We start from the raw sequence: 25735 nt of genomic DNA, 5'->3' as shown, positions 1-25735 counted from the left end.
TGAGTGTGTGGGTTGTAGTGTGTGTGTGTGTGGAGTGTGTGGTGTGTGTGAGTGAGTGTGTGGTGTGGAGTGTGTGAGTGTGTGGGTTGTAGTGTGTGTGTGTGTGTGGAGTGTGTGGTGTGTGTGAGTGAGTGTGTGGTGTGGAGTGTGTGAGTGTGTGGGTTGTAGTGTGTGTGTGTGTGTGGAGTGTGTGGTGTGTGTGAGTGAGTGTGTGGTGTGGAGTGTGTGAGTGTGTGGGTTGTAGTGTGTGTGTGTGGAGTGTGTGGTGTGTGTGAGTGTGTGGTGTGGAGTGTGTGAGTGTGTGGGTTGTAGTGTGTGTGTGGAGTGTGTGGTGTGTGTGGTGTGGAGTGTGTGAGTGTGTGAGGAGCTGTAGTGTAGCGGTTAATGCACTGCGCTACGAACCTGACGACCCGAGTTCGATCCCCGCTCACGACCTTCATCAGTTACGATTATCTGAAACTGTCCTGGGCCTCCCCTAGGTCGACTCAGCCTCAAATGAGTACGTGGTGCGTGAAAACATCGCCACTGGGGAGACAAAGGCGTCCGGGCGTGGTGCTGGTCACCCACCCCCTCGCGTGCCGTGCCGCCTTCATAGGTGCTCGCTAACAGCACTTGCCCCAACAGTCTGTTACAGGCTATACAGGGGATCTTTGTTTTTTTGTTGAGAGAGAGAGAGCGAGAGGCGTGTGTGTGATGCACGTGTGTGACTGTGGGCAAGCAGCGATTTATGACAGCATCAATCGCGGGGCAAACACAAATGAATCGGGGACCTCCTCCTCCTCCTCCGCCGCCGCCAGGAGAAACGTTGGGCAGGAGGAGGAATTCTAGATTTGAAGCCTTCGTGACTGCAGGGATTCATACTCTTAATTCTTTCGGTAAAGTCACCATGTAGGTAAAGAATGAAATTAATAAAAATAAAATAAAAATAAAAATCACGACGTTTCGGAGGCAACACAAGTCTCCGTCATCAGGTGGGACCGTCACAGCCAGATTTTCTGCATCAATCGACGCGCACCCTCGAACGTGACGAACAGCGGCGTCTATTAAACAGGATCTGTGCATAGGTGAACACGTGGCGGGCTTTCGCGACCAGTATTATTGATAATAAAGATTGTTGGGTTGGATTTCGCGTTATTTATCAATGTGTCGCAACCCTCCACCACCCGACACGGCCAATCATTAAAAAATGTGTCGCGTTCACAAGAGACAACTAAATTTCGATTTAAAGCTTTCGTGACTGCAGGGATTCATCTTCTTGGTTCTTTCAGTTAAGTCACGTAGAAGGGAAATAATAAAAATAAAACATAATAAAATACAATTCTCACGAAGTTTCGGCCACAACGCAAGCAGCCGTCCTCAGGTGACAAACAGGTCTGTCGGAAAGACAGCGTCTGAATGAATGAATGTCTCATTCAATAAATGAATGTCTCATTCAGACGCTGTCTTTCCGACAGACCTGCTCGCCACCTGAGGACGGCTGCTTGCGTTGTGGCCGAAACGTCGTGAGAATTATTTTATTATGTTTTATATTTATTATTTTATTATTTCCCTTCTACGTGACTTCACCGAAAGACCCAAAGAATATGAATTCCTGCAGTCACGAAAGCTTTCAGTCAAGATACATCCAGCATCTTCGGGCGATTTGCCAGAATGAATGCGACACATTGATACATAACGCGATCTAACCCAAAGATCTTGATTATGATTGGGATCTGTATCTGTTGCCCTCCTGCTGCTGCTGCTGCTGCACGCGTCTGGATGTCTCCCCCCCCCCCTCCGGCTAAGCGCAACAGGGAATTGAATTGAACACTCGCCCACCACCACCACAAACAACAACAAACACCAGCAGCAGCAGCGGCAGCATGAGTTTTTTTCATTCAGTCGCCTCTGCATTATTTAAAACACACGATGTGTGCACTCTGTATTAGAGGTTACATATGACACGCTACATACGTTTAACACGTCTCACACACGCGCGTAACGTGCCCGTAACGCCGACTCTCGCTCCTGAATGCCCTCTCTCAACGTGGCTAGCAGCAGCACCTCGACATACATTGCTGCCAGACACAGGAATATAACAGACTGTAAAGATTGTACAATACGTAATATAGACATAATGTAACGTTTACAGATGGTGGTGATGGTGATGATGATATTATACATTGCATTTATGCGTTATATTTAAACACGGCACTACCTTGCATTTATTGCAATGATGACAGCGTTGTGAACGTTACAGATGTAATGTATTTACCTCTTTCTTGACGCCCTTCAGTAGCCTCTGGCGCAGCTCGGACACTGTTTCGGGCGGCTCCATGGCACGGAGAGGTGATGGTGGTGGTGGTGCGGTTGCTGATGGAGGCGATGATGATGATGACGACGACGGCGCTGATGTAGGTGCTGCTGGTGGTGGTGGTGGTGCCGATGATGATGATGATGGTGGAGGTGCTGATGATGATACTGGTAGATGTGCTACTGGTGGTGCTGATGATGATGGTGCTGGTGGAGGTGCTGCTGGTGGTGCTGATGATGGTGCTGGTGGAGGTGCTGATGATGATGATACTGGTAGAGGTGCTGCTGGTGGTGCTGATGATGATGGTTCTGGTAGAGGTGCTACTGGTGGTGCTGATGATGATGATGCTGGTGGAGGTGCTGATGATGATGATGATACTAGTAGAGGTGCTACTGGTGGTGCTGATGATGATGGTGCTGGTAGAGTTGCTGCTGGTGGTGCTGATGATGGCGATGAACGTCGAGATGATGATGCCGGTAGTGATGATGTAGACCGTTGCGATGATGATGCTAATGCTGAAAGAGGTGGTGATGCAAGTGATGGAGACACTGAAGCTGCAGACGATAATGTTTAGGATGATGATGATGATCGTGGTGGTGGTGGTGTCGAGTTGCTGCTGTCTCGTCGCACGCGATGTCTTTCGCCGAGAAGACCTCGCTAGGCAGCAGCGCAGTCTCCCGGCACAGGCGGTGGTGCCGCTCGTGTTGTCACTGCTTCTGGCGACGTGATGACGGCAGGCGCTCGCAAATTGCAACTCTCTACGCATGCACACGCCACTCCGTGTGTGCGCGCGCGCGCGCGTGCTGAGTGCGTCTGTATGCACGACTTTAATCGAATACCCTTCTTGTAACAGCCTCCCTCGCTGTGCGTATGTTATGTTTGCGTGTGTCTGTCGTGTGCATCTCTCTCTCTCTCTGGCACTCTCTCTGGCTCCCTCTCTCTGGCGCGCTCTCCCTCTCTCTCTCTGACGCTCTCTCTCTCTCTGACGCTCTCTCTCTCTCGCGTGGGATGATGTAGGAGCTCTTGGCGGTGACGTCGCTAGTGCGTGCGCGGTGGAGGCTACGTGCGCGGTTTGGCTGAGCAGCTGACAAGAGCTCGTGTAACGCCCGTGTCTCCACTCTCTCTCGCTCGCTCTCTCTCGATAACACTCACCACACGCGCGTGCGTGAGTGTGCACAACCTCCATGAGGAGGGATGCATGGGAGAGACTATTCTGCAGGGTTGGGGGGGGGAAGGGGTTTCCAGACCCGAAGCAAGCACCACCTCTCGCCCTACCCCCATCCTCGATTGTCACCCGCACATGCATGGCAGAGGTGGCTCGTGTCCACCTGCGGATAGGAAGCGTAGGGGTTAGTGCGCGGCAGAGGTGGGACAAAGTCATTGTTATGCAAGTCCAAGTCGAGTCGCAAGTCATCAAATTCATGACTCGAGTCTGACTCGAGTCCAAGTCACATGACTCGAGTCCACACCTCTGGTGCGCGGTGTCGCGGTGAGCGCTGCGAACCCGGCGAACCGAGTTCGATTCCCGCTCAGGGCCAACGTCGGGTGACGAATAATCTGAACCGGGTACTGCGCCTCCCGTGGGTCGACTCAGCCTCAAATGAGTACCTGGGGCGGTGTGTAGACATCGCCACTGGAGAGACAAAGGCGGTCGCACGCGGTACTGGCCACACCACCCCCATGCGTACCGTGCCGGCCTTCATAGGTGCTCGCTAACAGCACTTGCCCCAACAGCTCGTTAAGCCTACGCGGGAGGTCTTTGTCATTGTGAGAACCACACGTGGAGGGGAGCGGTGGCGCCGTGGTTAGTGCCACTGCGCTACGAACCCGCGGCCGATCAGACTTCGATTCCCGCTCACGAAATATCTGAAGCCGTGCAGCCTCTTCCCAAAGTCCACTCGGCCGAAGCCGAGTCCCCGATGGAACAGGTGTAAAAGAAAGAGAGACAAAGGCGACCGGGCGTGGTGTTAGCCACCTCGCGTGAAGTTGCCGACCTTCATAGGTGCTACCCGCAGACAGCCAACGTTGCCCCAACACCCTATAGACATAATCCATGGCTCGCAGAGGTGGTGGTGGTGATGATGATGATGCGGGGGTGGGGGTGCCGATGGAGGTGATGCGGTGGTAGGCGACCTTAATCTTTGGTGAGGTCATGGAGTGGTTGTGTTTAGGATATTGCACGGTTTTAGTTTTTGTTTTAGAGGCTTTCACCCCCGACCTCAAGTGGTAGGGCGAAATGCGTTTTATTTCCATGCGATGAGATTGCCTTGATAGAGAAATAAATAATATTGCAGGACAATGTGGACAAATTATTTGTGGTGCGTCGCGAAAATTGCCACCCGACTTTGTCAATAAGAACGGGGGAAATGACGGATCGAGAAGCATCCGCGTCGAATCTACGATCAGCCATTCTCGCCCAGTGCTAATGACGGCTGCATGCGCATTGTGCGCGTGCAGCCGTCATTAGCACTGCACGAGGCTATGCGAGGTCATGTAACCGTCTAATTCACGCCCGGGTTTTCCTTCGATTCGCTTTTGTACATATATATTTTTTGGTTCGAGTAATTATTTTAGATGAAAACAAAAAAAGTCCGTTATTTTTAGATGTATTTATTTTGGAAACATGACTATTATTCCAAAACCAGCCATAAAGGCTGTCTGCAGTATATTAATATTTTTTTTATATCTGGATAAGCCAGTCCATTGAGGAAGCCTCGATTTTACCAGGGGTGTCCTGTCGTGTAATTATTACGATTAAGGAAGGATGTAGGATTGAAATAGTGGGGAGGTGAACTCCGGGTGAATTATTATGGAAAGATGTAGGATTGAAACACGTGGGTAGGTGAACTCCGGGTGGATGATTAAGGAAGGATGTAGGATTGAAATAGTGGGGAGGTGAACTCCAAGTGGATGATTAAGGAAGGATGTAGGATTGAAATAGTGGGGAGGTGAACTCCAAGTGGATGATTAAGGAAGGATGTAGGATTGAAATAGTGGGGAGGTGAACTCCGGGTGGATGATTAAGCGAAGGATGTAGGATTGAAATAGTGGGGAGGTGAACTCCGGGTGGATGATTAAGCGAAGGATGTAGGATTGAAATAGTGGGGAGGTGAACTCCAAGTGGATGATTAAGGAAGGATGTAGGATTGAAATAGTGGGGAGGTGAACTCCGGGTGGATGATTAAGGAAGGATGTAGGATTGAAATAGTGGGGAGGTGAACTCCGGGTGGATGATTAAGGAAGGATGTAGGATTGAAATAGTGGGGAGGTGAACTCCAAGTGGATGATTAAGGAAGTATGTAATATTGAAATAGTGGGAAGGTGAACTCCGGGTGGATGATTAAGCGAAGGATGTAGGATTGAAACACGTGGGGAGGTGAACTCCGGATGGATAATCAAGAGAATGAGGAGGTGGGGAGTAGAGAGAGGCACCCGCGCAGTGAGGAAAACTGTGAGTGTGGGTGTGAGAACGTGGATGAATAACGTGGGGAACGGGATGAGCGGTACACGGAAGACTGAAGCAAGAGCAATAGCTTCAAGCACACTGAAACCCTCTGCTTGCTTTAGATATGTGGATGACATATTGGTGGTCTGGCCAAACGGCAAAGATACGCTTAACGAATTTCTAAATCATCTCAGTTCACTATGGAAGTAGAAGTTGACATAACTCTCTCATTTCTGGATTTTCTGCTCGGGCGCAGTCGAAATTGTAAAATATCACACGGCGTTTACCTAAAGAAAACGCACACTGACGCGTATTTGAATGCAGAATCACACCAGCACCCCGTACAGAAATCCTCTCTCATCAAGACGCTCATACATCGGGCTAAGAAAGTGTCAGATGGTGATTGTCTGCGAAGTGAAATTAAACATGTTAAAGAAGCGCTGCAATTAAACGGTTACAATTATGCACAAATCAACAGGGCACTGAATGCCAAAACCAAATAAAATAACACGAGCGTTGAAACTGACCAAGTAATTAAAACTATAAAATACCGTACATTGCGGGAGTAACTGATAAACTGGCCAGATGTTTGGAAAAACAAACCATCCGAGTCAGATTTGGCACGGTACATAAAACACAGCAATTAATATCTGGTACTAAATATGTATTACCGAAGCTATCGACAGAATGTGTGCACCGGATAAATTGCTCTTGTGGTCAATGCTATGGTGGGCAGACAAGACGAATGATCAGCACGAAACTGAAATAACACCAAATAAATATTAAATACTCCCAAATACAACTGTCGGCAGTGGCAGAACATGCGTGCCAACAAGGACACTCCATTGATCTTGATAATGTTGAAGTTCTGTGCAAAACTAGTTACTACTGGCCAAGACTGATCATAGAATTTATCCACACCAAAAAAAAATCATGAAATGTATGAAGAATCAAGCTGTGCATTAATGGGTGTTCCAAAGATATTTTGTTTTATTTGCACAAAAGATGTAACAATACAGGCTCAAAAAAGATAACGCGAGAAAGGCGATGTTAACAAATGGCAGAAAGAGTACGGTGAGTATCAAAAGGTGTGAATTCTGCTGACTTTATTCAGTTCGTCAGGTCTGTGTGATAGCAAATGTAACTGTGTCAAAGAGGAATTCAGGTTCACTGGTGAAGTCAGCCAATGTGCTGCAAGCTGTTTTAGCAGCGGCTTATTGGCACACATGCAATGGGAGTAAAATCTATATATTAAGCACTATCCTTTGACAAAATGAGATGCACAATATCATTACAATGTAATGCACAATAAATACGCCTTTGGTAGACAACGCCTCCGAGATTAGTTTTTTTTTATATGCATATTAAATGTTTCACAGTATTGTACGTAAATTTAACACTTGTGGCTGCATGCTGCATTTGCATTATCAAGGCAAAATAACTAAAGTAATAAATAATGCTGGACTGAAATCACTGAATAAATAGCATTCATATATTGTAACTGCACAGATAGTTTGTCAGACAGCCACTGTAAAGAATAAAATATTTATAGGGCAGCTTTAAAATATGTATGAAATAGACCGTACATGTGTTTGGAAGTACCCATTGAATGCGACGTATGGTCCCCTGGGTTTTGTGGTGTTCGTGGCCACTTTTTTTTTATTAAAAACATTAATTAGAGTGGTTGGGATTCAAACTTACATTCGTATTGCAGTAAAAACGATTGCAAATACGGAAAGATCTTGCCAAGGAGACGGTCCACCAATTGTAGTAATCTCATCTCCGCATGTTTCAACAGCCAATCGTGAAGGTCTCTTTACCTCCTGCCAGTTTGCTGGGTTGAACTGGTCAGTCAGGGTGCGAGGGTTTAGTGCTGGTACCATTACAAAGACAGAGTGGGCTACCGGTTAGATAAACAGTTTCTGCAGGAGATAGGACAGCATGTGCATACTGCAGAACTCCTGAGCAGTTGACGCTCGGGAAATTAAATTGCAACGGCTAGTGAAGCATCTTCTCGGGGAGATATGTCCTTGCCTATCATTGCTTTTGACATCTCAGTTACTTCTTAGCAGTCTGTCGAACCCTGTGTGTTCTAGAAACATGTGCAGTAACTTCGTGGAAAAAAACTATAACTGGCAGACATTATGTAGTCAGGATGGAAGATGGCAAGCCTTCATGCGGCCCACTCTGCTTCGTGAAAAATCACAACTAATGTCATCAACCCGGTGCCCAAACATCGATAAACGATCTGCCCGTGACCAGAGTAACAACTTAAGTCTCATCTTCTTGGTTCTTTCGGTAAAGTCACGTAGAAGGGAAATAATAAAGTAATAAAAATAAAACATAATAAAATAATCCTCACGACGTTTCGGCCACAACGCAAGCAGCCGTCCTCAGGTGAAGAACAGGTCTGTCGGAAAGACATCGTCAGACCTGTTCTTCACCTGAGGACGGCTGCTTGCGTTGTGGCCGAAACGTCGTGAGAATTGTATTTTATTACGTTTTATTTTTATTATTTTATTATTTCCATTCTACGTGACTTTACCGAAAGAACCAAGAAGATGAATCTCTGCAGTCACGAAAGCTTTAAATCGAAACTTAAGTCTCATTATGCGGCACATATTAAAGCCGTGCAGTCACAGTCGTCAGTTTGTGACTCCCCTGTTTCAAATAAGAAGTCATCTCCATGTATGTATGTTGAACTTCTTTCTCGCCGTACATAGCCAACCGTGCTAATCGAAGCTTCTAGAAAATCTTCTAGAAGATAACCTTTCAATGGCAATGCAATTGACAAATGGTATTTGCAGCTCCCATCCTCACTCCCACATGCACTTTGATTGGTGCGTTTAATCATTTTGTTTCCTCCCTTAACTGTTATACTGTCTCTGCAAGAGCAGTTTTTGTTTCATATGCCATTGGTTTCTTTTTTTTATGTGTGCATGGGCGGCTAAATGTGCCACATTTTCACAAGTACGTACAGCATGCCCAGAGCATAGGAAACCTCCATTTGCATGTGGCAATACCGTTACCCCAGGATCATATGAGTCGACGGAACATATTTAAAAACGACTTTAGAACGCACAAACAGTTTTTCAGTCAATTTTGTGATGAATAATACTTGAACGTTTTGAGAGCTTCACTAAAATGTTACATCAAATCATTGCCGTCATTTCATGCTCAATTGCTTTACATTGAGAATCATGAATATACATCTTAGCGGAGGCAAGAAAATATATTGCCATAAAGTCATCTCTCCCAGTGTTATGTCATAACATTTCCAAAGGTCAGAAGCTATTGTAAGACGTGCACTTGTTAAATGTGGCTTGTTCTAACATATTCACCAATTACTCTTGGTACAGGCTACAGTGTTTGGGGAAGGCAACACGTCACATTGGAAAAAAGAAAGCTCGTAACATCTTCCGTCTGGGATGTTGCCGTGGTGTAATGGTTAGTGCACTGGACTGGCAGTCCAAAGGTCACCGGTTTGACCTCCCGTGTGGCAGTTGCCACAATGAGACCGTTTCTTCTCCCTGCCTCTGTCCGACCCGTACCCTCTCCCCCAGTAGTGACACGAGTGAGACATTGCAGGGCTGCACCTTAATCCGTTTTACCCATCAATAGGACCCCCACAACACAACGATAATATGGCACTCCTCCCTGCTACGTGGGATTTCAAGCCCAACAAATATGATTATGTACTGTGTACACAATTTCGTCTTTCAAGTTATTTGTTTAACCACGTCAGAACTCAAATTACCAGCATAGTGGCATTAGCACGAGTGACCTGGGGCATTCGCCTGCCAGTAGGGGGGCAATGATTGCTATGTATAGTCCCCATTGAGTTATTTTCTGCTTAATTTCAAATGTGGACATAGCGGACCCTAACATCGGCAGACAATGGGCTAACTCTTGCGAATGACTTAGGGCTTACACACCAACGCCATCACCTCCCCTCTTAACTCTGCCCTCTCTAGCCAAAGGGGTGGTGGTCACCGAGTGATCTTTTTTAAGTTACTCAATAGCTACTATGAGGTAACGATATCTATTTCAAAACTGCTCATCATAAAACAATTGAAAAATAAAATTTCCATCACGCCCCATGGTGTTAGGTGCAGTCTTCAAACCTTATTAACTCCATCTCCTTGGCCTATTTATGTGTGTGCTGTGAAGAAGGCTGCATTGCCTGAAACGTGACCAAATATATGTTTCTTTTAAGGCAGCGATATCGACAATTTCGTTGAGTTACTTTTTGTTAATTGTGCTCGTGCAACTTTGCCAATGCAGCAGCGTCACCACGTAATTTGTTTCATTTAAACACGTTTAACTGTAGTCATTGGTTAGGCTAGAGATTTAAAATTATAAGCTGTTATTTTTGCCCTCCATTTACCACGTTGTTTTAATGCTAACGCGGTCAGACATTTACACCGAAGCGAGTGATGGACATTGTGCGTTTTCAGTTTCATTTATTTCGTATAGCCCTGTGAGCCATTCGGCTCTTGAATCGGGTGCAACCGCAACAAACAAAAATCATGAACAAGAAAATATCTTAAAGTGACTATGCGCGTGATGACATACCTTGTTCTGGGGTCAGCCTGGAACTAAGCTTGCAGCACAATTCAAGAAGTGAGTTCAAGGGCTGGAGTCTGTGAATTTGTTGGCTAGGCCAGACTAGTCTCTTGGAATGGATGCAATAATAGATCTATCTCAATTCACACATCAAAAACAAAGTAGAATCCAGGAAAATTTGGATGGGTGACAATGCATGCTTGGAATTTTTTCTGAGATGCATGGAAGAGGTACACATGGATCAGGAAAATAAACAAAAATCAGAAGCATGATTTTGATAATTAAGAAAATTTAAAGGGCTTGAGGAAAACACAATGATCGATGTGATGGGTATATGGACTATACTGGTGATAGGGGCACCACGGTCACAAGATGTTAACTACTTCGCCTGGTATACAGGACGTCGTGGGTTCGATCCCCACCCTGACGTCTGAATATTTGGAGTTTGCATGTTTATCCCGTGGTCGTATGGATTTTTATACGGGTCCTCCGGTTTTCCCCTCCACATTTAGAAACATGCATTTCAAGTATTTGGCTGCTATAAATGTCCACGGTTATGATAAGCCACTTCGTTGAGCTATCATTTGTGGCCAGGGCGCTTTTGAAAAAGAACGACATGGCTCAGTGGGCCTTACCTGTTGAAATAAAAAAAAATTGTTTCATTTTTCCTGGAGGGATGGCAGCCTAAGGAGATACGCTTTTAAGAGGATGACCACCACAGAGATGGAGCGATTAGATCAGTGTGTGTGTGTAGTCGTGAGATGTATGGTAACAGCCTTGCACCGTGCAGAGGCATTCGTCCATGCCGTGGTGGCAAGACAATGAGTGACGGTAACAATGGCTGTTTGGGTCGACCTGGCTTTTAAAGAGCACAGCAGAATGCCAATATTTAGCCAGAGCCATGTGTGTAGTGCCCCCTGGTGATACAAGATAATGATGTCATAAGGGGCCGTCCATAAATGACGTCACGCGATTTTGGACGATTTTTGACACCCACAGCCTCGTCACGTGGCGTCACGAAAGATCAGCCCCCCCTCAAATATGACGTCACAAAGCTCTGCCCCACCCCCCCCCCAAATAAAACATGCTTCAAATCACTTTAAACTATTGTCATTGTAGTGCGTATTTAATGTGGGGCTGCACTCTGATGTTGTAGGAGAAAACATTAATTAAAAAGTATATTTAATTAAGTAGAACGTGTTGTCTATATTTATTTAAAGTTGCGCATTTTGATGTGACGTCACATTTCTTATGGACGGCCCCTAAAGATCTGTTCAGTCGGAAGAACAGTCCAATACTAAGGTTGTGTATAATATATTAACAAGTAGAGTATTGTATCTTGCAAAATAAGACCTTCCAGGCAGCAAGGTACGCTGATATTCAGCATGTACTCAAAACTGTGTCACCAAAACGAGAATCAAGCTAAATATATTGTACTCTTAGGTTTTTTCGGTAAAGTCACGTAGGTAAAAAAATAATAATAAAATAAAATGATAATAAATGAAAATAACTAAATTATATCACGACGTTTCGGAGGCAACACAAGTCTCCGTCTTCAGGTGGGACCGTCACAGCTAAATTTACTGTATCAAGTGTATGTACATAAAATAATAAGTTCCGTGTCTCAAAATTTACTCTGAAACATTCCAATATCGTCCACATTGTACTCATCAATTAATATGCAAATCAGCATCACATTCGACTCGAGGTTATAGAAATCTCAGATTTCATTGAGACGTTCGATTCATCCTTAGAAGGGGAAAAATAGAATATACAGCAGGCGACGTTTCGGACAATAGCCCTTGTTCATAACACACATTTGTTGAGGCCATGTTTTTTTGTTTAAAAAAAAAAATCTAGAAAATTTACAAAAAAAAATTCTCTGAGTTGGCAAGGCCGAAGTCTGGCGCGAGAAGCCTAAGGATCTCACGCGAGAAGCCTAAGGATCTCACGCGCGTAAGGCCTGAAGGGGTGGGGCCTGAGGGAGTGGGGGTGGGGCCTGAGGGGGTGGGGGTGGGGCCTGAGGGGTGGGGCCAGGGGGGTGGAGCCTGAGGGGGTGGGGCTTGAGGGGGTGTGGGTGGGGCCTGAAGGGGTGGGGGTGGGGCCTGAGGGGTGGGGCCAGGGGGGTGGAGCCTGAGGGAAAGGGGGTGGAGCCTGAGGGGGTGGGGCGAGTCGCTTCCGGGTCGCCCCCCCCGCTGTATTTGGTTCACGCGCGCGGCAGTCGCTAGCAACTTTTTTTGGCGGGGACCTGCAAACAACTTCGTCATCGTCGTCGTCATTGTTGTTGTAGTCGTTGTTGTAGGCGGATCACCCCCCTCTCTCGCGGCTCCCGTCGACCGTCTTCGTCTCCGCGGATTCCGTCGACCGCGTTGCGTGAGGAGACGGCGAGGAGGAGGAGGTGGTGGTGGTGAGGAGGAGGAGGAGGTGGTGAGGAGGAGGAGGTGGTGGTGGTGAGGAGGAGGAGGTGGTGAGGAGGAGGTGGTGAGGGGAATTCGCCGGCATTCGACGATGTCGGGCGTCGACGCGAGCTGGTGAGGAATCTCCGTGGGCGAGTCCCGGAATCTTTATTTTGAGACTCGCAGGAATCCGATGAGCTATGAAGCTCTTCCCGTCGCCGTCACAGAGGTCCAGTATGGGCGGGTCGACAAGTTGCAGCAACAAACATTGCAGAAGAAGAAGACCACAACAAACGATAGGAGTGTAAAATAGATTTTAAGAAATGCTTAGCAAGTTACTAAACGTAAATGCTGTAATTCGTTAGTTATTAAAATGTGGTTTCTCAACATTGGGCAAGTATCTTTTTTGTTCTTTCGGTAAAGTCGCGTATAAAATAATAAAAATAAAATATATTATAAAAAATATTATTTTATTATTCTATTATTTCCCTTCTACGTGACTTTACCGAAAGAACCAAGAAGATGAATCCCTGCAGTCACGAACCGCTTAAAATCGAAATTGGGCAAGTAGTCCCCGTAATAGAATTCCACATTAACATTGAAGAGTCGCCAACACGGGTCTTGATGAAATTGTCGCGGGCACAGTGCCGGCCCGAGCCTCTTGGGGGCCCTAAGCAGAATTTGATTTGGGGGCCCCCCTCCCACCACGCAGACTCATCTGTGCTAGAAGATTATTGACACAAATGTCACACTATAATGTTATAGCGAATATTATAAACGAATACAGTGAGGTTATGTATTAATAAAAAATAAAAACAACACGCGAATTGTCAATGAGCCGTGACATCCGTGAGCCGTGACAAAGCAGCAGTTGTCGACAGAATTTTCTTGTCTTGAATCATTTATTCATTCATTCATTAATTCATTTATATCACTTGTTTAAGTTATTTAATTGTAAAAAAAAACGATTCGGGGGCCCCCTGGTGGCCAGGGGGCCCCAAGCAGCCGCTTAGTTCGCTTATGCCTCGGGCCGGCCCTGCGCGGGCAACTTGCCGTGCGAGTGCTGTTGCTGTTCAATCGATGGATCTTTATTTTAGGTGCCGATATCGCCCTCATCGATAAAGTAGTGTCGGCATCTGTGCACATTGGCAGCAGAACGGGAACGGTGCGACAGGAATGACAACGACGATAATGAAAACCCCATCGCTACCTCGGCGACTAACACCGACTGAACCGCGAATAGCGTTAAACAAATAATACATCAAAAAGTAAAGAGACGGGTTTTTATATTAAGTTTTCGATGTCATGGGAAGAAGGCACGTCTTGAGTAGGCGTGTCTTAAGATACATCGGACGCGTTTCGGGTGCCGGGTGGCAGTTCAGAATAAAAAAAAAACTGGAGAAATCCGATGAGCTATAAAGCGCTGTTCTACAGATGTCCAGTCGTAGTTGGGTGTTGTAGCAAGCGGGTTTGGTTGGTTGTGATCGGTTGCGAGGTTAGACGGAGAGACGAGAAGGACAGAACAAGGGACGTAGAGACACTGACACTGTCAGACAATAATACAAATGAACATAATATAATAAAATTCTCACGACGTTTCGGCCACAACACAAGCAGCCGTCCTCAGGTAAAAAAACAGAGCTGTAAACTCTGACTTTAACATAGCCACTTCCGTGACCAGTTACATGCTAATTCCTCACATGAACATCATGCTAATCTCCCAGTTAAATGCTAATTTCTGACTTTAACATCCTGCTAATTCTCTCACATTAACACAGCTTATTCAATGCTAAATTATTCTTATTCTTAGGTTTTTTTCGGTAAAGTCACGTAGGTAAAAATAAATAATAATAATAGTAATGACAATAGAAATAAAATATATTATTTCTATTTGTAAAAATAATATAAATAATAATAGAAATAAAATCTATTATTTGTATTATTTATTTTTGCCTACGTGACTTTACCGAAAAAAAACTAAGAGTATGAATCCTTGCAGTCACGAAAGCTTCAAATTTAGAACTAAATTATTCGGGTCGCCAGATGTGTGTAGCGCAGTGCGTTAACCACTGCAGAGACACAGAGACGGGCAGAGACAGGACAACACTGCCACAGACGAACAATGACACTGAAACAGTCACCCTGACAGATAAACACAAATATAAAGAGCTCCTATGTTGCCTTGAAAAGGCTGTTTGGGAAAGTTGAGTGATAGATGGATGGATTGAAAAAAACTATCGTGACATATCTCGTAAAACTGCATCAAACAATTTAGTCGAAGGCCTTTGACCAGTGACCTTATCAACAGCTATGATCAATCCACTGCTGGATGAGGGCCTCCCCAAGCCATCGCTATCTTATGACCCTTCGGTGCAAAAATCTATCTCGTGCCTCTTTCACCAGCAACTTAATTAGACAATAATACCAAATATGTGTATCCAATCATTTGGGAGCATTAATTCAAACCTATTCATGAGCAAATAATTGATTTACAGCAGTCGTTTTGTCTCATACTTATTTTAACAAAACTATGAAATCGTACACCATTTAATAGAACGAATTGCATTAGACAAGCGAGCTAGAGCCAAAATGTAATTATTACTGTGAAAAAAAAGAGGTCAAATTGGCCCTTTGTTGAAGGAATGTGGTGGTCTGCGTTGTCAAGCCATTGCTACCCATGACAGATGTCCACCAATGTGTGCCGAACTAGCAGAGACATGTGGGCTCACGTGGTCCTTGAGAAGAAGTACGCTCTGGACTGAACATCTCAATTAGCTTTACATGCTCGGGTAAACATTGCAATACTCCAAGCAAGAAATACTGCACAGATACATTTAACAACAATAGAGAAACAAAGATTGGCTGTGAAGAAGTCTAAATATCTTGAGCTGTTCGACTAATAATTAAACACTGGTAAATCCGTCCTCTACAAAACCTACATTTTGCAAGAATATTTCAACTGTGACTGGTGTAACTGTTTATTTCCCACTAATTTGCGTAGATCTCACGTTTATACTTAAAAAAATATATATAAATTGCGTTCTCCCCTGGTTAGAATATGATATTTTCCACAGCTAAATTACAGGAAAATCTTTATACTTAACTTTATGTGATGCCCCTTTATAGGGTTGTGAATGAACACCTCAACTAAGTGTGTTGTCATTCCGTATTAATATGGCGGTGGATCTTTGGCATAGTGGGTAGCTCGTTATTCAATCAACTCGGCTCTAAGTGTGGAGCTGAGCTTTTGTTTAACACTGAAATGTTCGTAATTTGTCAGAATTGTGCTTGATTTTCAACATTCCTCCTCTGGTTTTGCTAATAAACCCACTCAGTGAGCATATTTGCCCACATGACTTGATTTGATTGGCTCTGTTGGGTGGTGGAGGGTTATAGTTTAAAACATTGACATAACTACGCGATCCGACCCAAAATACACTAATTATGGATCACTACTGTATGAACCTGGCGATGTGAGTTTTGTCACGACTGACATCAGTAGAGAGCATCTGAACTGGTCCTGCCCCCCCCTCCTTCAACCTGCACTAACCAGAGTGGTAGAGTATGATCAAACAACCTTTGTGAAAAATATGGCATGGGGAGGCCTTCATCCAGCAGTGGATTGACAATGGGCTGCAACTGTGCAAGTGTAAGTAATACAGGGGTCTGTCGCTCGGCACACTCGCCACCATGCTCAAGGCAGTCAAAATATTAACGTCTGCACGTGTAGGTATGTGCAATCATGTGCGCAACACACCACGTAGATTGGCTGTGACTAATTGACGATTTGACATGCATTCGAAACTATGATTGGCTTGTCATGAGTGTGCGAGACGCCTACTGCTGTGATGTAGCAGCTGAGAATAATGTGTGCAAGCTTCACATGTTTGTGCGTAAATGGACACCCCCCCCTACACCTTTACCTCCATTCCTCCCCCTGTCCCCAGGTGTCGGTATTTTTTTGTGTACGACACGTCACAGGTGACGGGAGAAGATGACAGCACTGATAAAGGCATCCGCTATTTTTACCCGCCCGAGGTTGGTGTGCCACCGGAAACATTGCACAGTGAAAGCATATTGGCTATTGTTGTGTAATTGCTGCCCTCTCAGATTGTTAAAGGGATTGGCTGCGTCGCTCAGATTGTAAGAACACTTAGCTTGGCACCACCAGAAATATTTTGTTTAAATCCAGGCCGCGACCTGTAATTTATACCAGGTTCTCAAATGCAGCAAGTCGATGGTCTCAGCCCAGTCGCCAAGTGCCTGTTTGAATTTTTTTTATATCACATTCAATTTGGTTTTGCACTTTAAAGGTTACATTCCAGCTCTGAGAATGAAGAATATTGGTCATGCAACAAACGTTGGTGTGTGGGGATGTGCAGCCCATTAGTGTGAATAAGAGGCCACTTTAACGAAGATTGCAGACGCTTTTATGTGATGTATGCTTTCACGGACTTTTGTCTAACATTGAGGACGCACTGCTCTGTGAGACTTTTAAATTGATTATCATGCCATGATGCACACAAGTAATGGAAGGTTGCCTTCTTTGCTTTTACTTTCACCGATATGTAATATAATGTAAAAAAAACGTGACCTCTTGTACGTGCAATGTTTTTGTTTTAACGCTCTTCATCTACTGCGCGGATCCGGTGCGGTAGATGCTGCTTCTTAAACCTTTTAAGACTGATAGATGTTGTTTACCATCTTTGCTTGTGGGCCTGTGACCGAATAACTCAGAATGCAGCCAATCCTGCTGTCAGACTTGGGAAGCAGTCTTGAGCCTGGATAATGATTGGATTGGTGTCTACCATGCCCAAAGCAGGTGGTGTACACATTGTGTGCAGTAGAGGGCAGTGCAGCAAAATTAATCCTGCACCAGCCCACACACTGACCATTAAGGTGAAGTATGGTCAAGTAATCTTCACGGCATTGGGGAGGCCCTTGCCTAGCAGTGAATAAAAAATGGCCTTTACATTTGCACCTGATTAGCATGCTTGACTATATACAGTGAGAAAGAAGTTCCACATGCATGTACATGTAACTCGCTGCTGTACACACCTTTGTTGGACTTGCGTGTCATGTTGCCGTGTTTCTATAATGTTCTGCACCTCTGATATTGTAGTCTCGTGTATGATGATGCTTTATCTTAGCCTGTTTCTTTTATTTGATGGGACATCTCATAGGCTGGACAGGACTTGGCCATGTTCAGTTCAGTGAACCTGTGCGGATCCCTCCTTGGTCACATTCACGCCAGGTTAATAACGCACACGTATGTAACAATCCGTTGAGCCACCGGTGCCGGATTTTGCAGACGGACGAGGACGAGCAGCGCTTGCTGTGCAGTCAGTTCCCAGGCGTGGCGCGGTGTGTCGCCGAAATCACCTGCCGCCCTCCGTTCATGCTGCACCTTCGTCACGTCAAGTTTGCGCTGCGTACTCAAGGCCCCTTCTTTCTGGTGAGCACTAAGCCCCCGGAGTGCGATCCACTCCCTCGGAAATGCCTTCACAACGGCTGCAACGTGACATGTCATCACATGAACACCACTGGAAATGAAAAAAAACCCTTGTGATGCAATTATCAAGAGCTCTGTTACAGTGTTGTAATGTTAAAGTCTGCAGTGTTAAAATTGCTACTATGTAAAACAAAACTTTTGATGTAACTACAGCCATTTGTATGAAATGGCCAGTACGCTAACTGCTGCAGTCCCCTAATGTAATTATTTGCTAAAGTGTGTCATCTATAGTAAAGGACACATTCTTTCCATATTACCAGTGTTCTCTCCCTGTGTTCAAGACCTGACTCAAAAACCTACATTTTCTCCTGTCGTTAATTGCTTCTTACTGTCGTTCTATTTTTTATTCGTTAATTTTTGTAACGCCACATCTCTTATTCCTCGAGTTATTTGAAATGTATTGCTTCAAAATGGCTTAAGATGTTCATGAATTGTGGTGCTGTATATATTTAAATTGTAAGTTAAGGGTATGTAATGCATTTACCAAGTTTCGGCGATTGTGTGCCAGTGTTGCCATCTATAAAGTCCTGAGTTCAAACATTGGCGTACAATACAATTCCAATCTTCTTTGTTGCGTGTATGGTTGGAGTAAGATTGTGTAGAGCAAAAAAAAAAATCAGATTTCTTTAATGGTGCAATCCACACAATAGTAAAGAATATTCATTTGGGGTAGCCAAATAGAGGTAACTGGTGGACATCGATGCACACATTGTTTAATGGGTGTATGTCAGTGTGCTGCAGATCTTGTACATGTTCCATTCTAGCAGTGGCAACTACTTACGGAGTTTTACATGTAAATAAGTTTTTGTCTATATTCTTTGGGTCTTTCGGTAAAGTCACGTAGATAATCCTGCAGTCACGAAAGCTTGAAGTCAAGTTTATGTTCTGTGCACAAAGTTCGAGACCAGGTTAAAAACGAAGAAAATATCAAGGCAATGGTGCACATCAACCAGAGACCTTTGTGATTGCGTTTTTAAAGTTCTTGGTGGATTCAAATGTCACTCAAGGCATTTGTATCCGTATGGTGGTGTAATAGCCAAAACACGAGCACATGTGGGATCACAGCTTGTGAGAAGCAACTTTGAAATGGGACGAATGTTCTTTCCGCCCCGCTGATGGAAGGATAATTCAAATTACTTGGTTCAACAGTGCATTTATCAGTGACATTTTTGGGATATTTTTCACTTTCCAATATTCATCCCAGTAGGGCACAGACAGGTTCGAAAGGACGTGGATGCATGGGAAATGGGATTTTTTAGTATAATCGCTCTTCGCAGAAATATGACGTTCTCAGAGCTGACATACGATATGGAAAAAATTATGAGCGGTGATGTATTTACGGACGTATTTAAATTCATAAACCCTTCCTTTAATAATTAAGTCTGTAACGTTGCAGTGATTTCCTGTAAAATAGAGTCTTGCTCTTCATAGTCATTGAATAATATAATATTTACAAATTATTCAATACATCTGTCAATCAGATGTTATAAAAGGCAAATTAATGTTAAATGCCATTCTCAAGCATTGAGTGATTATCAAAGGATGTTTGGTTCAGTGTAAACTGACGCTCTCCTTTTAAGATCGGACAAACGAAGGCGTAAATAAAAAATATATTGCAATTGCCAACACCGATTTTCAAAGATGGAGCAGCTTCACTAATATAGAATGAAGAAAGTAGCAAAATGCAGATCACAGGAACAATCATGCAAGGAGCTATTCTATCACAGTGTCACTCATACATTGGAGAAATTAAGTACTCACCATTCAGTTTATGATGTAGTTATTTCAGCAACCAGTGGCAATGAATATATTTAAGAACTTTAGGATTCCTGACAAGTGGGACTAAAGATAAATATGAGCAAAACAAAAGTCACGTACAAACCCGGCTACCCGAGTTTGATTCTCGCTCACTGCCAAAACCAGTGACAATTATCTAAACCGGTCATGGGCCTCCCCTAGGTCTGCTCGGCCACAAATGGGTATCTTGTGCATTGTGTAAACTTCACTGTAAGGAAGACAAAGACAGCCAGGCTCGGTGCTGGCCACCTACCCCCCTCGTGTGCCGTGCCGCCCTCGGAGGAGCTCGCTAACATTGCTTTCCCCAAAAGTCTGTTGAGGCTATAACAGGGGATCTTTGTCTTGGGGGCAGGCTCTGGGCTGCATAACGTCCTTGCCGGATGGCTGCTGCCGCCACATGTTGGATCGACTGCTGGTGCTGTTCACGTGCTACCGTGGCCCGCTGAGGCTTGCGTATGAGGTGCTGCCACCCACAACGCATGCTGCTTCCACTGTTAACTTTCTCATGTGACTTAGTTGTGTTTGCTCCAATTTCTCTTCGCTTTATTGCTATGCTTTATATTCTTCTTAGGTTTTTTCGGTAAAGTCACGTAGGTAAAACATCAAAATGAATGAAAATAAAATAAAATCAAAATTTTATTTTATTTTCATTCATTTTGATGTTTTACCTACGTGACTTTACCGAAAAAACCTAAGAAGATGATTCCTTGCAGTCACGAAAGCTTCAAATCTAGAATTAATGCTTTATATTGTTGGTTTTTGCGTTTGTCACTTTGCTGAACCCCATCTCTATATTGGATTTGAAATGTTCGTGGTCTCTTGGGTTCTCCTCTAGCTAAACAAAATTTACTTGAAACTTGAAACCAAATGTTTGTTTATGTGTATTCTTGCTGAAACAAATTCCCCTATACATAAGACCTACTTTAGTCAGAGGTCTGACACAAACCTCAGTTAATTTTGCTTAACCAGTGAGAAACTTAAGAGACCAGGATAGTCTAATATGCAATTGTCACCTGGGTCACCAATATGACAAAGTGGCAGTTGTATGATACATGCAGCATGAAAAACGTGGATCAGTGTTTCCCTCAAAGTGTCACAGTTATTTGTGGTTACCTTGTGGAGCTGCGGTGGTGAGACGTTAACTACCTCGCTTGGTATACAGGAAGTTGTGGGTTGGATCCCAACCCTGACACGTGTATATTTGGAGTTTGCATGTTTACCCTGTGGTCGTGTGGATTTTTCTTCAGGTTCTCCGGTTTTTCCCTCCACATTTCGAAACATGCGAGTATTTTGTTGCTATAAATTTCCACATGATAAGCCACTTCGTTGAGCTATAATTTCGGGCCAGATCACTTCTGCAAAAGAGCTGTATAGTTCTTAAGTGAGCCTTACCTGGTCAAATAAAAGATAGTTTTTAGTTTTAAACATATGCACATGGAAAAAAAACATTAACCTGTATGTCCTGTTAACCGATGGACTCGGTGTTACTTTCTTTTTGGGGTGGTCTTCTTTTTTTTTACTGGTTACTGTACAAACCATGGAAGATGCGGATACTTGATGCACAAAAGGAAAATAAAAAAAAACATCTCTGGTGTGTGACTGATCACCCATAACGGACCAAAGAACAACGATTCAATGCCCATTTCACAAACACGAAGGAGGCATCATCACAGCGATACACTCCGCTACTACTCTTGATGCAATTATCTTGTTCTTTATCAACATCGGCCATTCAAAGAAGAACACAGCAGGAAATTATTACTTGTCGCCATCTGTTTTAACTCAAACGTTACGAGACCTCGGTTTGTTCAAGTAGGCTATTGTTGGCGTTTACAATTGTTCACTGAAAACCCTGGTAGTGCATTGTAAAAACACACCAATATCTGTCTCCGCATAACAGCCTGAGCAATCTGGTCTGTCAGGCAAGAAGTCCTCATTCTGTGACCCACCGGTGGCAATTAGAATCCGTGCCCTCAAGGTCATCTTGACCAAAACGCCACCTTGTTTCTGCACCAGCCTTGAAAAGTGCTTGCCAGCAGTACTCGACCTGACGGTCCATAAACTTAAAAGTTGATCGTTTCCTTTGTTCGTGTGTGTGTGTATTTGTAGTTGTGCATTTCTGTGCGCACGTGTGTGCTTTTGTGCAGGGTAGTGTAGCCGTTCATGCACTATTTTACGAAACCGGCGACCCAAGTTCATTTCCCGCTCATGGTCAACATTTGTTATGATTAACTGAACCGGTCCTCGGCCTCCTCTAGATCGACTCAGCTTTAAATTAGTGCCTGTGGAGACAAAGGGCATGGGGTTGGCACCACCCACCCCCTCGTGTGCCATGCCAGCCTTCATAGGTACTCGCTAGCTGCACTTGCTCCAACAGTCTGTTGAAGGCGATATAGTGATTCTTTGTACACCTGAGCGACTGTGTTTCCATGTGCCTGTACGCGCGTGTGTGTATATCAAGAAGCCAAAGATCCCCCTTATAGCCTTTAACAGACTGTTGGGGCAAGTGCTGTTAGCGAGCACTTATGAAGGCCAGCTAGGTATACGAGGGGGTGGGCGGCCAGCACCATGCCCAACCACCTTTGTCTCACACCGCACCAGGTACCCATTTGAGGCTGAGTCGACCTAGGGGAGGCCCAGGACCGGTTCAGACAATCATCACTGGTGTTGGCCATGAGCGGGAATCGAACTCGGGGTCGCCATGTTCGTCGCGCAGTGCGCTAACCGCTACACTGCCGCTCCCCATATCAGCAGGGATCTGGACCTCCATGGCCCATCTGGGAGCCCTTCCTGGACCATGTGCAACGAGCAGTCAGATACCTGCCTGGGCTATTTTCCACCGTGCGCTACCTCAACAAGCGGGAGGTACGCTGAGCGCACAAACCTCGCATGGACGAGGCAGCCACAAAGGAGCGAGTTCATTACCTTGGAGGGGGGAGGGGAAATATGCGTTTAAGTTTATTTTGTTTGTTACACAGACGACCCCGTTTAAGCCAGTTGTCTGAATATTTTACGAGGGTGGTCCGTGGTGTGTGACCACAGCAACGACCAAACACGGGCAAAAACCATCAATATTGCAGAGAACGAGTACAGGGTCCTTAAGAAATATTACACAGGGCCTGTTCACCACAAAGCATTGTGGGGCGTTGGTGGGGGGGGCATGGGGCGATGAGGGAAAGAGGAGGGGCACCTGACGAGGTCGAAGGCGGAGGGCCCGGGCTCGAATAAGACAGACAGACGGAGGGGGGAGGGGAGGTAGAAAGGCTGGTGGAATGCCTGATGCTCCTGTGTGCACACGGTGGGAATGTTTGTGCGGGCAGGTGGACCCGTTGCTGCTGCTGAAGGCAGCGCTTATCCTGCAGAGCTGCCAGCGCTGCCCCCACGTGTTGGCCGGCTGCATCCTGCACAACCTCACGTACGGCCGCTCGCACGCACTCGTACCGCCATGCAAGATGCACACCCACACGGGTACGTCCCTTGCATACAGCTACGGGTCCCACGGTGCAACCGTGTGTAGCCATACAGCCACAGACGCGTAAATGGATTCGCAGCTGATGTACATAGCCAATCGTGCTAATCAGAGGTGCGATGTACAGAACCGCTTAAACAGCAATTGTTTGGATAGGCCATTTATTTATTTTGTGATTTGACTCTCAAATAATATTTTACACTTCGAAAATGTTCCCCTTTCTTGCCCTAAAAGGCTGATTCATCGGCGCTGTCATGGGGCCCACGGTACTTTGGCTCGTAAACCACATTCGTCTCCCATTCGCTTTGGCCTGCCTACTCTCATGTTGTGCTGCATTGTTGCCTTTGGCACAAGTTACCCAGTGGCCACAACAATATATATTATTCAGAGGTGACCGGGTGCCTGAGTGGCCTGATACAGCATCAGAGTTGTGAGCCGGAAATGGTGTGATCCTGGTTTCGAATCCATTCGATCAACCCTGATTGAACTGCGCGGTCAAATATGGCAAATTGGTTTTGCGTTGTCATCAATGTCTGCACAAAAAATGATAGTTAAATAAGATTTTCATGCTTTTCGGAATATTCCAGCTCTGAAAATTACGTATTATAATTAGACTACAAACACTTTTTAAGGCAAATTAAAGGTGAGTGGATAGGGATTTAATTGAAGTGACTTCAGAAGCGGTTCTGTGACATTACCTTCCATGACCATTCACTGACACAGAGTGCAACACTGCCCTGTATGAGAGTTCCAAGTGGAATTTGTGTTTGTTTTATGACACCATGAGGTCGACAGCACAATTGGAAGATTTCGTGGGGATTACAAAGATTCTTGTAAAAAGACAAGAGAGTCGCTTTTCTCTCACCAAATATACATTTTGTTTCGTACCACTTTGGGTTATAATTTCTCCTTGAAAGTTGACAAACGACGTGTTATCACTGGCAGAGTGGTGAGCAGCCAGCTGACCCCTCAGGTGACGGCTCATCTCCTCGCTGCGCGGAACGTTCACCGTGCTCTGAAGGTGCTCTTCTTGATACTCACCGACGTTCAAACACACACAAGAAGACCCCCCTGTATAGCCTTAACAGACTGTTGGGCCAAGCGTTGTTAGCGAGCACCTTTGAAGGCCGCCATGGCACGCACACACAGACACATTTGTTTCGTCGATGTGTGCACACATGTTTGCTTCTACTCACCCTTCTTGCCCCTTCCTGACATTTTCCTCTCTGCTTCCTCTTGTTCAGAACATCCTGTCTCGTTTCTCAGCTGCCCAGCAACCTTCACATGAAGGACGAGCTCTCCTCTGGAAGGGTCTTTCCTCTTGGTGTTGGTCTGAAAACCTCCTTTGATGGATAATTCAAAATTATCACGTGTATGCTAGCCTTTCCCTATATTTTCACTCACGTCAGAGTGGTATATTTACTTTTTCAACAAGTATTTGATTTTGTTGGACCTCCACACATTTAGTCTTGATTTGAAGCTTTCGTGACTGCAGGAATCCATACTCTTTGGTTCTTTCGGTCGAGTGACTTTACCGAAAGAACCAAAGAGTATCCACACGTTTAGGTTCGATGCGCACGGTGTAACATTCATGTAATGTGTGTGTTCATATGAGCTTCTTCCTTTATCTCGCCTTTATAATGGATAACCCTTGCATTTCATAACCTCTTGGAAGCCAAAGCTGTAAGTCATTTGTATAACTTGTAGCTTTTTTGTTTGTTTATCTCAACAGGACCTTTCACAGTATTCAAGTAAGTTAAATTGTTGTTTCAAAACCTTACAGGGTTATTGAACATTTTTATGTGTTTGGTATAAGACACTGCCACACTGTCGTCGTATTTTTTGTTCTGATTCCTTCATTGCTGTACTTGAGTTTTTTTATATGTTGTCATTCTGGTAACTGGGGTCACTCGTGGAAACGATCTATTGCTGGCCTCTTGAGTTCTCACATGGTTAAACAAAATAAACTTTAACCGTGGTCCACTACACGACATTTAATACTTACAGAATACGTCGTACATAGGAAGCGAATACAATCACAATGAAACATAACAAATATATATTGAGGCAAAATTAGTTTGGCATATTTCTACATTGGTCACTTGCATATACAAATGTCTTAGACAGTTGGGCTCGTTAAGACCAGTTATATGGGGTTAAATAGGTTGATGCTTTTCTTAATTTAACGCATTCTCTGTGTGCCAACAATGAACATGGTGACGAAATTGAGTCACATTTTAACACAATTGTGAAGCAG

At 44.8% G+C, this 25735-nt stretch overlaps 1 protein-coding gene across 4 annotated transcripts in view; it reads left to right on the top strand.

Moving 5' to 3' along the window:
• Positions 1-12753: 12753 nt before the first annotated feature.
• Positions 12754-25735, top strand: part of HPS4 (HPS4 biogenesis of lysosomal organelles complex 3 subunit 2) — a 56256-nt gene continuing 43274 nt past the window's right edge. Inside the window, exons 1-8 of one of the 4 annotated variants that reach the window (XM_078612000.1) lie at positions 12754-12835; positions 16648-16738; positions 18012-18155; positions 20362-20469; positions 22764-22874; positions 23330-23424; positions 24424-24499; positions 25211-25229. In XM_078612000.1, the coding sequence (XP_078468126.1) occupies positions 12813-12835; positions 16648-16738; positions 18012-18155; positions 20362-20469; positions 22764-22874; positions 23330-23424; positions 24424-24499; positions 25211-25229 (667 nt within the window). In that variant the 5' untranslated portion in view covers positions 12754-12812. Of the gene's footprint in view, positions 12836-16647; positions 16739-18011; positions 18156-20361; positions 20470-22760; positions 22875-23329; positions 23478-24423; positions 24500-25210; positions 25230-25735 lie in introns of those variants that run through there. The other 3 variants (XM_078611999.1, XM_078612001.1, XM_078612003.1) reach the window with 3 other exon arrangements.

This window comes from Lampetra planeri, chromosome 37 (genome assembly GCF_965212315.1).
Source record: "Lampetra planeri chromosome 37, kcLamPlan1.2.h2, whole genome shotgun sequence".
NCBI lineage: Eukaryota > Metazoa > Chordata > Hyperoartia > Petromyzontiformes > Petromyzontidae > Lampetra > Lampetra planeri.
Note: the sequence above shows the minus strand (reverse complement) of the source record. Positions and strands in the feature narration are given on the sequence as shown.